General features: G+C 41.0%; 1 protein-coding gene across 7 annotated transcripts in view; it reads right to left on the reverse strand.

The window, feature by feature from the left end:
* The window catches only part of rptor (regulatory associated protein of MTOR, complex 1), a 237567-nt gene that overhangs the window by 59934 nt on the left and 161742 nt on the right, over positions 1-15891 (reverse strand). For 4 of the 7 annotated variants that reach the window (XM_047365159.1, XM_047365154.1, XM_047365156.1 and 1 more), the window contains exons 18-22: positions 12878-13018; positions 11453-11573; positions 11103-11171; positions 10661-10801; positions 1033-1188 (exon numbers count right to left, since the gene is read on the reverse strand). In XM_047365159.1, coding sequence (XP_047221115.1) covers positions 1033-1188; positions 10661-10801; positions 11103-11171; positions 11453-11573; positions 12878-13018 — 628 coding nt within the window. The remainder of the gene's footprint in view (positions 1-1032; positions 1189-10660; positions 10802-11102; positions 11172-11452; positions 11574-12877; positions 13019-15891) is intronic. The other 3 variants (XM_047365161.1, XM_047365158.1, XM_047365160.1) reach the window with 1 other exon arrangement.

Genomic DNA, 15891 nt, shown 5'->3' on the forward strand with positions numbered 1-15891 from the left:
TATGAAGCCAAATTACGACAACAGAGTCCCCGGACTGTTGAGCAACTGAAGTTTTACATCAAGCAAGAATGGGAAAGAATTTCTCCCACAAAGCTTCAACAATCAGTCTCCTCAGTTCCCAAATGCTTATTGAGTGATTGTTAAAAGGAAAGGTGATGTAACACAGTGGTAAACATGCCCGTGTCCCAACTTTTTTGGAAGGTGTTGCAAGCATCAAATTCAAAATTAGTGAATATTTGCAAAAAATAATAAAGTTTAGCAATTTGAACATTAAATATCTTGTCTTTGTAGTGTATTCAATTTCATATAGGTTGAACAGGATTTGCAAATGATTGTATTCTGTTTTTATTTATGTTCTATATAGTGTCCCAAATTCATTGGAATTTGGGTTGTAAGTAAGAAACTAAGAAAACTCCAGAAGAAAGCTCAAATATAGCAGTTACCCCTGAATTAGATATTATAAAGTAGCAATACATATATATATTTATTTCAATATGATTTAAAACATCAAGCTTGAAGGTTATAAGGCATTTTTCTTCTGGGTGGCAGTGCATCAGGGACCCTAAAACTGCACACAGTAAGCTGAGGTGTCTGATTCAACTTTAACTGTGAATGAGGGAGTAAAAAACAGACCGTAAAGCCTCTTTAAAACTGATATGTATTTCGGTATGCTTGTCTCTTCCTTAATATTCGCACTGATTGCAGCTTTAAAAAGAATAAATAAATTTCACAAATAAGGAAACTTACTGGCTGACTCACAGGAGAGAGTATAATTCTGTAAAAAGAGAATGAAACTGGAAACAAAAGAGCAAAATATATAAAAGCTCTTGTAAGGAAAACTTTACTTTCTGGCCCTGGTTTTATCTGTATTATTTCTTAATAAAGTCAGCTTTCTTTCAAATATCATACGCTGCCATCTACCTGAACCAGACAGAACCCCTCCAGAGTCAAAATTACATAACATGTTGGGCAATATTAAGCATGAATCTGAACAGCAGCTCTAGAGCCCTGAAACTGTGGGATGGTTGTTACCTATAAGAGAGTTTAGGGAGGAATATGAAGAAACCCGGCGCATCTTGTCGATGGTTTCAAACGAGAGTATGTACTCGTCGTTGTCGGGACTCCCCAGGGTGCTGCTGGCGCTGCTGCTGGTGCTCAGGTTCCCAGGAGAGAAGGCTGCTGGGACGCCTGAGAAGGAAAGGCAAGATAATATTAAAGTATAATCATCAGAAATGGAAAACTATGGAACTTATCATTTTAATTATTTCAGGATAAATGGTTAAAAAAAATGAAGCAAACGGCCATATTACACCCCAATACGCAAGCAAATGTACAGGGGTTGGACAATGAAACTGAAACACCTGGTTTTAGACCACAATAATTTATTAGTATGGTGTAGAGCCTCCTTTTGCGGCCAATACAGCATCAATTCGTCTTGGGAATGACATATACAAGTCCTGCATAGTGGTCAGAGGGATTTTAAGCCATTCTTCTTGCAGGATAGTGACCAGGTCACTACGTGATACTGGTGGAGGAAAACGTTTCCTGACTCGCTCCTCCAAAACACCCCAAAGTGGCTCAATAATATTTAGATCTGGTGACTGTGCAGGCCATGGGAGATGTTCAACTTCACTTTCATGTTCATCAAACCAATCTTTCACCAGTCTTGCTGTGTGTATTGGTGCATTGTCATCCGGATACACGGCACCGCCTTCAGGATACAATGTTTGAACCATTGGATGCACATGGTCCTCAAGAATGGTTCGGTAGTCCTTGGCATTGACGCGCCCATCTAGCACAAGTATTGGGCCAAGGGAATGCCATGATATGGCAGCCCAAACCATCACTGATCCACCCCCATGCTTCACTCTGGGCATGCAACAGTCTGGGTGGTACGCTTCTTTGGGGCTTCTCCACACCGTAACTCTCCCGGATGTGGGGAAAACAGTAAAGGTGGACTCATCAGAGAACAATACATGTTTCACATTGTCCACAGCCCAAGATTTGCGCTCCTTGCACCATTGAAACCGACGTTTGCCATTGGCATGTGTGACCAAAGGTTTGGCTATAGCAGCCCGGCCGTGTATATTGACCCTGTGGAGCTCCTGACGGACAGTTCTGGTGGAAACAGGAGAGTTGAGGTGCACATTTAATTCTGCCGTGATTTGGGCAGCCGTGGTTTTATGTTTTTTGGATACAATCCGGGTTAGCACCCGAACATCCCTTTCAGACAACTTCCTCTTGCGTCCACAGTTAATCCTGTTGGATGTGGTTCGTCCTTCTTGGTGGTATGCTGACATTACCCTGGATACCGTGGCTCTTGATACATCACAAAGACTTGCTGTCTTGGTCACAGATGCACCAGCAAGACGTGCACCAACAATTTGTCCTCTTTTGAACTCTGGTATATCACCCATAATGTTGTGTGCATTTCAATATTTTGAGCAAAACTGTGCTCTTACCATGATAATTGAACCTTCACACTCTGCTCTTACTGGTGCAATGTGCAATCAATGAAGACTGGCTACCAGGCTGGTCCAATTTAGCCATGAAACCTCCCACACTAAAATGACAGGTGTTTCAGTTTCATTGTCCAACCCCTGTAGTTGTATATGGAGGCTACGCGCTCATAACTTTATCTGAGCTTTCCGGTCCAGTCATGAGCTGCCGTAACTCACACTTTCCCCAAACATTACTCTGACTCATACGAGCTCAAATGCCATGCATCCTCCTAACAAACCACAGGCTGAAATGTGAGTATGGAGATTGGTAGAGAATAAAGAGCCGCTCCGCTCTAAGCTCATTGATGATAAACACCCCTGCATATTGGAGCGAGCACCGAGAATGTGAATTAGAAACGGTGTCAGCAGTAGGTTAGGCACTTCAGTGAGCGTCTGTGATTTAGAGCTACACGGAGCTCATGCATTACTCAGTCTGGCAGCGCTGGTTTGGAGGGAAGCTCACTTGGCTTTAGTTGCCTGAATCACAGAGAGGTGACAGAAACACAGAGCTGGGAGTGACAGAGGGCTGAGGGGCTTGAAAAGCTGTGGATGGAACTGTTAAACTGACATTGCTACAGCTGGTTGTAATCAGGATTATTTGTCCTTATTCAGAACCTATTTTAAGGAACAAAACAATTCAACTTTTTCAGTCTGCCAAATACATTTTAAGGAGGCTATACAATAACATTTAACTAAATAAGGAAGACGAAAAGTAAAACATTTTTTTGTTTATTTTAGAGACTTGAAAGAAAAAATTATTTGTGAAGATCCCTTGCAGTCACCTTACTTTTACAAAATAAGTGTTTATTTATGGAAATCTCTAATTGCACTAAACCAGTGAAATGATCCGAGAAGCAGAACATAGGTTGATGACAATGACTGATAAATAAACATAGAAATGCAACATTTTTTATTTTTTTATTTTAACCCCTTACTTAACTTTTTACATTTATATTTATAAAAAATATTATCTATAGACAAATAGACATTTTTAGGGTTGCTTTCCTTAACTTGATACGGCAAAGTAGATATGGAGTTAAATTTGTCTCAATATTATTCAATCAAAAAAAAACTAATCTCAATCAAAAAATATTAAGTTGTGATCAAAACTTTCAGAGTTTTTTCTCACAAAGAGAAAAAAGTTATTTGCAAAACATAAACTTTTATTTGCGCAGGTCAAAAATCTTTGGTTACGAGTCTCGCTTTTTTGGTTTTGACGCTCTCTGTTTTTGGTTGAACTCAACGAATTTTGAGTTCTGGAAACATGAACATCCTGGGCGGGGCCTAAAGACGAACGCTGTAAGACGTTTCCCTATTGGTTAGCGCTGACTAAAGCCGCAGACTCTGATCCGCTTCACCTCTGAACTTCTGCTCGAACTGCAGGGCTTGCAGCGTCGCTTTAGTGAGGAGACATCAACTCTACAGAAGAAAACTGCGGTTAGGTGAGCCGACAGTCAGAAATACGCGGTGACATCAGCCGACACCAGCTCTCTCTTAAAGATTAGCGTCACGCATACAAGGCGCATTACGGTAATGGAGCAGAAAGGACGTCGATCCCGGCAACGGTTGAGAAAATAAAAGGAAAACAGAAAAGTAACCTACAGGACATTTATATTAATTACATTTTTACAACTTTCACATTCATGTTTTATGTAAAAAAATAAATATTTAATATTTTACTGTACAGTTTTGGAGAAATATCTTGTCAAAATACCTCAAAATGCTCAACCATTATATGCATTTGTCCCACCTTCAGGAATTTATTTCTCCAAAACCATGAGAGGTGACAACACAATCTCTTCAGATTTTATTAGAGGGTCATCTATATTATAACCAGAATTAGTATTTCATAATTTTACTGTAGGTTTCTGGAGAAATACACAACTACCCCAACAAAGTACCACAAACGCTTCTTTTTGGTGAGGTCGATGAGATCCTGGGAAGTGGTCTGGACAGCTTAAAGTGCAAGAGCATCCAGATCTCCTCTGACCTCTCCTGGACCGGAAACGCCCCTCGCCTGTTGAAGAAGGTACAACAACAGCTCTTCTTCATCTCCTCAGCTGCTTACAGATATCTACAGGGCCACAGTGGAAAGCACTCTGTGTCTCAGCATGACAGTGTGGTGAGGGAACTGCACAGGAGAGGAAGTATCACGGGTTGTGAGGACAACACACAGGATTATGGGATGCCGTCTGCCCGACATGGACTCTGTTTTATACTACACTTGGGGTAGTTGTGTATTTCTCCAAACCTTTACAGTAAAATTATGAAATACTAATTCTGGTTATAGCATAGATGACCCTCTAATAAAATCTGAATGATTGTGTTGTCACCTCTCATGGTTTTGGAGAAATAAATCCCTGAAAGTGGGACAAATGCATATAATGGTTGAGCATCAAGATATTTCTCCAAAACTGTACAGTAAAATATAAAATATTTATTCTTTTACATAAAAGCTTTATTCTTTTACATGAAAGTTGTAAAAATTTAATTAATATAAATGTTCTGAAGGTTACTTTTCTGTTTTCCTCTTATTTTCTCAACCGTTGCCAGGATCAGCGTCCTTTCTGCTCCATTGCCGTAATGCACCTTGTATGCGGTAAGCTAATCTTTAAGAGAGAGCTGGTGTCGGCTCACTTGACCGCAGTTTTCTTCTGTACAGTTGATGTCTCCTCACTGAAGCGACGCTGCAAGCCCTGCAGTTCGAGCAGAAGTTCAGAGGTGAAGGGGATCAGAGTCTGCGGCTTTAGTCAGCGCTAACCAATAGGGAAACGTCTTACAGCGTTCGTCTTTAGGCCCCGCCCAGGATGTTCATGTTTCCAGAACTCAAAATTTGTTGAGTTCAAACAAAAACAGAGAGCGTCAAAACCAAAAAAGCGAGACTCGTAACCAAAGATTTTTGACCTGCGCAAATAAAAGTTTATGTTTTGCAAATAACTTTTTTCTCTTTGAGAGAAAAAACTCTGAAAGTTTTGATCACAACTTAATATTTTTTGATTGAGATTAGTTTTTTTTGATTGAATATTATTTTTTTGATTGAGATTAGTTTTTTTTGATTGAGATTAGTTTTTTGTTTGATTGAATAATATTGAGACAAATTTAACTCCATAAGTAGAGAGACAGTGTGACTACAAACACTGCCTCTCTGGGGGGGGATGTGTGGTCACAATGGCTGAGCGGTGACAGCGGAGCCGAGCCGGTTGGTGTTTTGCCCTGGGCGATGTGGTGTGTTTGTGGGGACATGGCGGGGGCGGTTCGCCGTGGGTGCGCACCGCTGGCCAGGGACCTCTTTTCTGGTGAGTTTGTCCCAGCTTGGTGTGGGGTCGGGGGGTCTGTTGTGAGTACGGTGCTTGGTGGTATCTGCTCTTTTGCGCTTGTGGCTTCAGGAGATTCTTGGTATTTGGTTCATGGGGTTGAGATCAGATTCTTTGGGGGCTTGGGACTGTTTTGTCCTGGGGTGGCTCTGGTTGGCGAGCTCGTTTGAACCTGGTATGTCCCTCTTTTGTTCATGAACCCCTCTCCAGATGGGAACGGGGATCGATGCGGGCTGGGGTCGGGGTGGGGGTTCATTCAGGTTTGGGTGGTGCTGACATTAGTCTGGGGTGGTGCTGGGGCTACCTGCCTGTCTCCACCCCAGAATGAAGGGGACCACCTCCTGGGTCTAGTTGCCCCTCCGGGGTATCGGTAACTGGACCTGGGAATATAGTGTATGTATGGGGAGTGTGAGTGAGTGTACGACGTCCATTGTTGTTTGTCTTTACGTTGGGTGTGCGGGTGTCTTTATATGTACGCATGAGGGTGGGAATGTGTGATTTTGACTGTCAGAGCCTGTTTTTGTGTCAGGTTGGCTCTTGGGCTGCTCTCTCTCCTGAATCAGCTTAGGTCCCCCATTAAATGTGGGGCCTATTTCTTCCCCACCACACTCCCTGCTGTTGGCTGGTATCTCTGCCCGCTGGTGTATTGGTGGTTCTCGGTGTCCAGGGCTGGGTGCTTTAGTGTGTGCTGGCTCTCTCCTGGTGGCTGCTTGCCGGGGCCTGGGCCCCCTGGCTCTGTCGGGCCTCTGTTTGGGTGGTGATGTGCCTCGTTGTTGCAGGTCCCTGGGGCTTCTGCACTGTGGCTGCTGGGTGGTTCCCTTGGGTCTCTTCTGTGCTCTTCTCTGGGGGGATTGCGGTAGTCCGGGTGGTGGTCCTCCCGGGGTTCCCGTGCTCTGGGGGGGCCTTTGAAGGTCTGTGGCTCAGATCTCCTCCATGTCTGTCTCGAATCAAGGGGGGCAGGTCTGTGGCTCCTCAAACTCACTATTGCATATTTATATAGAGAAACCTTATTTACACAAGTGCGCTCATACTTACAGGTCCTTCTCAAAATATTAGCATATTGTGATAAAGTTCCTTATTTTCCATAATGTAATGATGAAAATTTAACATTAATATATTTTAGATTCATTGCACACTAACTGAAATATTTCAGGTCTTTTATTGTCTTAATACGGATGATTTTGGCATACAGCTCATGAAAACCCAAAATTCCTATCTCACAAAATTAGCATATTTCATCCGAGCAATAAAAGAAAAGTGTTTTTAATACAAAAAACGTCAAGCTTCAAATAATCATGTACAGTTATGCACTCAATACTTGGTCGGGAATCCTTTGGCAGAAATGACTGTTTCAATGCGGCGTGGCATGGAGGCAATCAGCCTGTGGCACTGCTGAGGTCTTATGGAGGCCCAGGATGCTTCGATAGCGGCCTTTAGCTCATCCAGAGTGTTGGGTCTTGAGTCTCTCAACGTTCTCTTCACAATATCCCAAAGATTCTCTATGGGGTTCAGGTCAGGAGAGTTGGCAGGCCAATTGAGCACAGTGATACCATGGTCAGTAAACCATTTACCAGTGGTTTTGGCACTGTGAGCAGGTGCCAGGTCGTGCTGAAAAATGAAATCTTCATCTCCATAAAGCTTTTCAGCAGATGGAAGCATGAAGTGCTCCAAAATCTCCTGATAGCTAGCTGCATTGATCCTGCCCTTGATAAAACACAGTGGACCAACACCAGCAGCTGACACGGCACCCCAGACCATCACTGATTGTGGGTACTTGACACTGGACTTCTGGCATTTTGGCATTTCCTTCTCCCCAGTCTTCCTCCAGACTCTGGCACCTTGATTTCTGAATGACATGCAGAATTTGCTTTCATCCGAAAAAAGTACTTTGGACCACTGAGCAACAGTCCAGTGCTGCTTCTCTGTAGCCCAGGTCAGGCGCTTCTGCCGCTGTTTCTGGTTCAAAAGGGGCTTGAGCTGGGGAATGCGGCACCTGTAGCCCATTTCCTGCACACGCCTGTGCACGGTGGCTCTGGATGTTTCTACTCCAGACTCACTCCACTGCTTCCGCAGGTCCCCCAAGGTCTGGAATCAGCCCTTCTCCACAATCTTCCTCAGGGTCCGTTCACCTCTTTCAGGTGAACGGCAGTGTGGCAGCGTTTTCTGCCACACTTTTTCCTTCCCACAGACTTCCCACTGAGGTGCCTTGATACAGCACTCTGAGAACGGCCTATTCGTTCAGAAATTTCTGTATGTGTCTTACCCTCTTGCTTGAGGGTGTCAATAGTGGCCTTCTGGACAGCAGTCAGGTCGGCAGTCTTACCCATGATTGGGGTTTTGAGTGATGAACCAGGCTGGGAGTTTTAAAGGCCTCAGGAATCTTTTGCAGGTGTTTAGAGTTAACTCGTTGATTCAGATGATTAGGTTCATAGCTCGTTTAGAGACCCTTTTAATGATATGCTAATTTTGTGAGATAGGAATTTGGGTTTTCATGAGCTGTATGCCAAAATCATCCGTATTAAGACAATAAAAGACCTGAAATATTTCAGTTAGTGTGCAATGAATCTAAAATATATGAATGTTAAATTTTCATCATGACATTATGGAAAATAATGAACTTTATCACAATATGCTAATATTTTGAGAAGGACCTGTATGTGTTTCTGCAGGTGTAGAACCAGTCTTCTAAGGTGTTATCTTGTATTCTGTTCACCCTTCTTTCTCTCCTAATCTTTTCTCCTTCTCTCCCTTTTTCCTTTTTGCCTGACCTCTCTCTTTTTCTTGCTTCTTTATTTCCTTTTCGTTTCCGTCTCCGTGTCCATTGCAGTTGAAATAATCCCAAAGCAGTTTGTAATAAAAGTTTTTTATATATCTATCAAGCAGCGCATCATAACATTAGCCGTAATGCTCCCCTTGTCAAGTAAATATGTTGGGCTTCTTCTTGTCACTCAGAAAGCAAAGTTTTGTGCCATTTTGTGGGAGGATCATGCTTGATATCGTTTCCATCGTTGAGTTCTGAGCTATGGAAACTGTGCACCAGTTGCTTATTCAGGTCTGTGCTACCAAACACGCAGAGCATTTAAGTAGCTTGGAGGCAGAGTTGGACCAATGTCTTGTGGTTAAATGGGTAAAACTGTGCTGGACCCAGTATGAGGCCTGCTGACCTGCAGTTCTATTAACACCATCTGGTTGGGCTCAGGTGCTCTCTCTATGCCAAATGGGAATGAAGTACTGCAGATCCTGAGAATTTTTTGTCTCTTTAAAGTCAAGCGGAATGCTCTGCGAATTCTCTATGCAGCAATGCATTATGGAACATGCAGTGTGACTGGGGTGAACTTTATGTAACCTACTGGTGGGCCATCAATGATAGATATATGAAGTTATCTCACGGGCTGTAAAAAACTTAGCATTGTGGGCAAGAATGTGGGCCGCGGGCTTTGAGCTTGAGATGTCTGCTCTAGTTTAGTTGATTTAGACACTGAGAGAAAAGGTGTTTAGCTAAATATTTCAGTTCAGTTCAAACTTGTTGCATGCTAACCAGATATTTCAAAACAGCTCCTTCAAAAATCACCACCATGCTGACCTTCCACTAATGCAAAACCCTGCATGTCTAAAAGAGATTTTTCAGAACATTCAGTAAATATCCGATTATAATCACCCAAACTATCCATGAAAACTGAACAATTCGGAAGAAAATGCTAAACATTTGATTTATTCATCCACAGGAAAATAATATTTTATATTTTAACAGCTCTGCAACCTCTTCACCTAAAACAAATGTCTCTAGCTTTCAGCACCACGGACAGCTCACAGTTTCCAATAACAGAATCAAGAAATAAAGCTGCAGCTTCTTTTTATTGCCTACTCCCAGTAAAATTCTGTAAATATGAAATCAAATTCTCAGAAGAGCTACACTGTTAACAATAGCCAAAAAACTGAACAATATCTTCCTGAACACAGCAACAATGTGAAACATTATGACACTTGTGGAACCCAATGAAATCAGCATAACTGCTTCATGAAAAATCACTATGTATGGGAAATAATAATGAACTGAATAGATAAAAGTAATGTAAAAATAAGAATAAAATCCATTTGAATACATAAATGAAAGTAATAATTTAAAGTAGCTCTGGAGAATTTGAAGAGAGGAGGTTTTGTGGTAATGAAGATACTGGAGCAAATACTTTTTGCGCTCGTACCTGTAAAAACCACAATTTTAATTGTTGCAATCCATTTTCAGGGGTAATTGAACTACAGGTGTCAGGTCCTTTGCACTTCTTGGATACAGGGAATTAAGAGGATCAAAGTCGAGCTCTGAACTTCAAACGTTTCAGTTCGGTCACTTTCAGTTATAATAATACCTTCATAAAGAGTGCAGATATATTCAAGATAGGACAGTACAACCTCAGGAAAAATTGCAACACTGTCACTAAATATCCAGATGATGATATTGAGATTAATCCTGATTCTTTCTTTTTTTTCCCTTTATCACAATGTCCCCTTCTCTCTTCCTGGGGTTTAGCATCTAGGCCACAAAAAATTTACATCAACCGTGGAAGGCAGTGAAAGTCCATCCAACAGGCCACAACTGTCATGATGAATTTGCATACATATCACTTGAAATATAATTTCCTACCAAATATTGCATCTGCCAAGCTCTTTTGCGTTGCAATATTGCAAAAACAAAAATTGCAATAATGAGCGCTGTGTAATAAATCCTAACCTAATTTCTTTAATGAGAAAAGAAACTATTGGCAGAGGTCAGTTTATTTTCCTCCTCCACACAGCTTCCTTTCTTCTTTGCTCACTCAGTTTCCCACCATCCATCTATCACTGTCATACCTTCTTCGTTGAGGTTGAGGTTCTGGAGGCTTTTGTTCAGGTTGCGAGCCGTGGTCACTGCTCGGATGTTGGTGTAGGAATTGACGGATCTCAAACGAGGGATGGCCGGGCTGTCCCTCACTGGAGTCATGTTGCCGGGTTCTGATTGTCAGCGGAAAAATAAAAAAATAAAATAAACACACATACTATTTTAAACTAAAAGGCAAAACCTTCCACCGCGCTCATTTTAGGCAAACCGTGTGATATAAGGAGCGTTTTAAAAAGGACAATTATCTCCTTAAACCAGCAACTAGAAATGTCACAGTGCCGCAGAAGTGCATCAAACTATTTGATTTGTTCCCCCTTTTTTGTTAGGCTGGTGATTTAAAAGGAAAATTAAAGTCAATATGCTACAAAAATGTGCAGTTTCCACATAAACTTACCCCTGCAACCCACTACACACCTGCCTGAGTAGAGAAGTGTAACTCCAGCTTTAGATCCTTTGAACTCCTCCTTAAATTTACTCTAAAACCTGTGATGGATAAATGGAGGACAGGTTGGCAAAGCTCGCTTAGCCTCCAACGTTCCATTTCAGGACAAATGATCGTCATCAAAACGATTACAGTCCTTGTGGAAAGATCATTTTCATCACAGATTTGCAAATACTAAAATAAATTAATTCTTTTTTTCATCATAAACTGGAATCCGAACCCCCCTTAAAGCTCAGAAAGCAATCAAATCATGGGTTCTATTTAGCATGTTTTCAAAGAGGACCTGCTTGAAATCATTTCCGTCTTTTAAAACACCAGATACCTGCAGTGTTGGCTGGTGACGGCACTGCATAATTCTTCTCTTCTTCTATGAACTGGAGAGCAACTGTGCAAAAGTTGCTCTCATACTGGACCACCAGGTGACTCAGGGCTACCACCAGCTCCTGGAAAACAGCAAAAAGACAACAAAAAAACAAAAACAAAAAAAGTTCAACACAGTCTTAAGTAAGTACTGGAATTTTGTACTATACTAGTATTTACTATACTGTGAGATACTACATGATGAATTCAAGCATTTATACTATAGCTATCTCACTTGTACTGTGCATAAATTATTTTTTCCCTAGTTATTTTAACACTGAGTTCTCTTTGTAATTTCCAGATGATGAAGACCCGTGACACACATCTTTGTAAAGGAACCAATATACATTAATTTTCAATAAATTAGAATGTTTGTTCTGTTGAGGCTCGTTTATCAGATTGAAAGTACCTTTAGGAAATAACCAACTTTAAGCAGGTACTAAACATACTACTCATTAAGCCCACATTTCTGTATAAAAAATGTTTGCTTTATTGGTCTGATGTAATATTCTGATCTTAAGTGTTGTGTTTTTATTAGCTGTAAGCTAATTAACAGAAATAAAAGCTTGGGAACATCAGTATGTGTGTAATTGATGTATATAATATTAACTTTGAATTGAGGTTCTGCAATAAATTTACTTTTCAATAATAATCCAGTTTATTGAATAGGTCTGTATGCACTGGCGACACAAAACAGTGTTCCATTCTACAAGTAAAGTTCTTAAGGTAAGAACAAGTCTTTAGCTCCGCCTTATCTTTAATTATATATATATATTTATAAATATTCATAATATTTATGTAAGAAATCAGAGTTTAATGTAATCTTGTAGTTCTCTAAGTTTCCATACCTCAGCATAGGGGCAGGTTAATATATTGAACATAATCGCTACATTGCAGTTATTCCCAAGTCCAATGTCTAAAATTACCATATCGTGACTATAAGGTACACATTTCCATTCTCTTAACACCTCTGAATGCATCACTCAATTGCCCTGCTATGGGTCCATGAGGTAGTCGTGCATAAGTGGCCAACTTCAACCCCCAAGAGTCGACATTCAGTAGTTTTAGATGTTTTCCTGGTCCAGTGCACCTGAATCAAATAAATAGTTCATGACTACGCTCCTGCAGAACCTGATGAGATGCTGAGGCCCAAAATCAGCAATCTGAAACACCTATGTTGCAGCAGGGACACATCTAAAACATGCAGGACACCAGATTTTTGGGGACTGAAGTTGAACCACTACATCTTAAAATAAATTATTTTATTACAAAAAAAAACACAAAAAACTAAACAAAAACAAATAATTCTGCCATAAATGCTTTCTTGCATGAAGTCCATGATCAAACTGCACTTCATGTGTGGAATGTGACTGTGTGGCACAGAGACCTTGCGGACCACGGGACTGCCATCGTTGATGAGCTGAGCCAGCATCATGGCCACGTTGTGGTCGATGGTGGTGGAGTGGTCCGTCCTCTCAGCAGAGTTCCCAACAAATGTTCCCAGTGCGAATACAGCGGCACACCTTACCTGCAATTAAATAAACACGGCAAACCTCAACTTCCGCTTCTTGTTCTGGTGTTTGTTATTACGCTGTGAGCAGAACCCTCAGAGTTTTAAACTGGTTTCTCCTCACTGAAGCTACACAAAAATGATAGAACATCCAGTGAGAGCTGTAAATAAAAGTAATTAAACACAAATTTGTCTCCCAACATCAGCATAAAATGCAAAGATCTTCAGAGCTGCAATCCTTCTTTAAGCTGTTCATCAGTACTGTATCTCATTTCTCTCTCTTTTCGCTTCAAAGGATTTTTAATCTAAACTCGGCATTGCCCAGAGAGAACTCTCTATTAGGGACTGGTGCATTAAACCAACAGCGGAAGAATGAATATTTTCTTGAGTGGTTTGTGGTGGCAGAAAACATTGTGTTTCAGAGTCACTGGTTTTTAATTCTGGCTGCAGTTTTAGAGCTGAGAAATTAAACACAGATGTTAGCGTTGTTAATTTCACAGCAGATAAAAGGCTCATCATGAATATTTCAGAAGAACAAACCCATTTAGAGGAAACAAAGTGGATTTCCTAATTTATTTTAAAGTTATCTTTTCTTTTCAGTAAGGAAGAATAAAATCTAATGTGGCAATTGAAGGTTTGGCTATGCCCTGGGTGAAATGCTTCACTTAGTATTCATGTTTTTGTTTGTGCTGAATTTCATATCCAGATAACAAATCTATGAACAATATTTGTTTGGTTTCAACATCAAACTCTTCCTAATTGATTTTTATTACAAAGTTGTGTCTAGTTCAATAAAAAAGTTAAAATTGCTGCAATCTGTTTGTTTCAATGCATTTTACACAGAAAACACATGGCAAAACATTTAAAGAAAAGCACTCAAAAACCTTTAAAAATAAGCCTGGGGCGCTGTTGCGCGTGGCCCTTGCCGTTGCGGCACACTGAGTGGTGGGGGGCAGGATGCGGCGGGGATGCTTGGAGCGAGGCCATGTGTGGAGCTGGCGCTGTGTGGATGTGTCTTCATCTGCTTTTTGGGGGTGGAGTTCATTTGTGGGGGTGTGCCCCTATGGAGAGGGGATTCATGGGGTGTGGGGGCATGTGTTCAATATCTGTGTCCTGGTTGGGAGTGGCCCTGTGGGGGTATTCATGTTGGGGCTCATGGGGGGTGGGGGGGCACATGAGATTGAAATTCATCGGGGAATTTGGGACTGTTTCGTCCTGGGACGGCTCTGGTTGGCAGGCTTGTTTGGACCAGGCAGACCCCTCTTTTGTTCGAGGCCTCTCCGGATAGGGACAGGGGTCGTTGGGGGCGTGGTGTCTGGGCTGGGACGGTGTCTGGGCCGGGTTCGTTCAGGTTCGGGTGATGCAGGCAATAGTCTGTGCTGGTGCTGGGTGCTTGGGCAAACTGTGCAAAAATGTTTTGGTAAAATGGATTTTAAATTAACTCCAGCTGGAGGTAGCCTGTCTGCTTCAATCAAACTTAAAATCAAAGAATGATCAACCATCCTGGATAATTGTCACTGATTGCATCTGCTTTTCAGAATATAAACACTGGAAAATATTAAAAATATATTCTTAAAAACCCTTTGATTAAATCCCTAATGTCTGATTCCGTCTCCGTAAAGACCATGAACGTGGAAGTCCGCGCTTCCTTTAATTAAATATTTCCACTAAGGCTGGCAAATTTTATATATTTATCTGAATGAAAATTGTGTAAAACACTAATATTCAGCATGGGTGGCAGGCTTTAAATGTGGTCGCAACCCAAAATATTGTATCATGTCATTAAAAATTTACCATAAAGCATGACTGGCTGAGGAAGATAAACTGGTGGTAGACTAAAATAAAATGCTGGAGATATTCAACCAGTAACAAATGTGTAATGTGATTTAATTGCTTTTATTTAAAACAGAAAAGCAAAAGTTATTCTTACAGCTGTTCAAATAATGTAACATTGACTCTTACTGTTATAATAAATGTTATATCTGACATTTTATCTTATTATTTTCATGCACAGACTTAAAGACTTAAGCAAAAATTTATAATAAACACCTGCTACATTTAGAAGTAGCTGTGCTTAATGAGCAGCATGTTGAACATTTATAGAGTAACACTATTATGACAACCTGATATTAAATGGTTAAATAAACGGGTGAGCTGCCCGGGAAGCTGTTAAACAGACATGCTACTTGTAGCTTGCCAACTATAGTTTCTAAACAGTGTTACATGAATAAGATGCTGGGTGGTGCTCCACATCATGTGGTTTTCACAACTAGAAATGTTTCCAAACAGCTAAATTGGTCTTTCTGGCAAGTGAGGGAAAACTGCAACAGCCTTCTTTCAGTCAGCTGACTGGCAGCATGCAGCTACAAGTGGGGATTGTGGTTGGGGACGGACAGGTCTGGGTTAGTCTCTGCTCCACATAGCTGGAGAAAACTGCAGTCACTTCAGCCAATCTCCATCATCTTATCTAAAGGAAATTATGTACAATAACAGCGTGAAGGAAACGTTTTGCAGTTTTGAATTCAAAATATTTTAAAACCTTGCTATACCCTCATACCTGAAACCAGTCCCTGCCTACTAATCACACAGATTACCTGTAAAATTAAAATGGGACTTTGTGTTGAAGTTACTGTGACAGTTGAAGAACTGGTTTAATATCACTCTGTTCTTAAAGGCGTATTACGCAAACATAGGAACCGAAAGTACAGCCTTTTAAACATCACATAAATCTCTGCCTCAGAGAGAGAAGAGAGACAATTTGAATAAAAACCAATTTGCTGTTAAAATGCTTTGTAGAAGTCTTTCTAAAGGAAAAGAGTCTTTTATTTAATAGAGTAAAAGACACAATTATACATACTCTGAATGAGACAGCCAGGGCTGTCTCTTGACTC

This window comes from Girardinichthys multiradiatus, chromosome 5 (genome assembly GCF_021462225.1).
Source record: "Girardinichthys multiradiatus isolate DD_20200921_A chromosome 5, DD_fGirMul_XY1, whole genome shotgun sequence".
NCBI lineage: Eukaryota > Metazoa > Chordata > Actinopteri > Cyprinodontiformes > Goodeidae > Girardinichthys > Girardinichthys multiradiatus.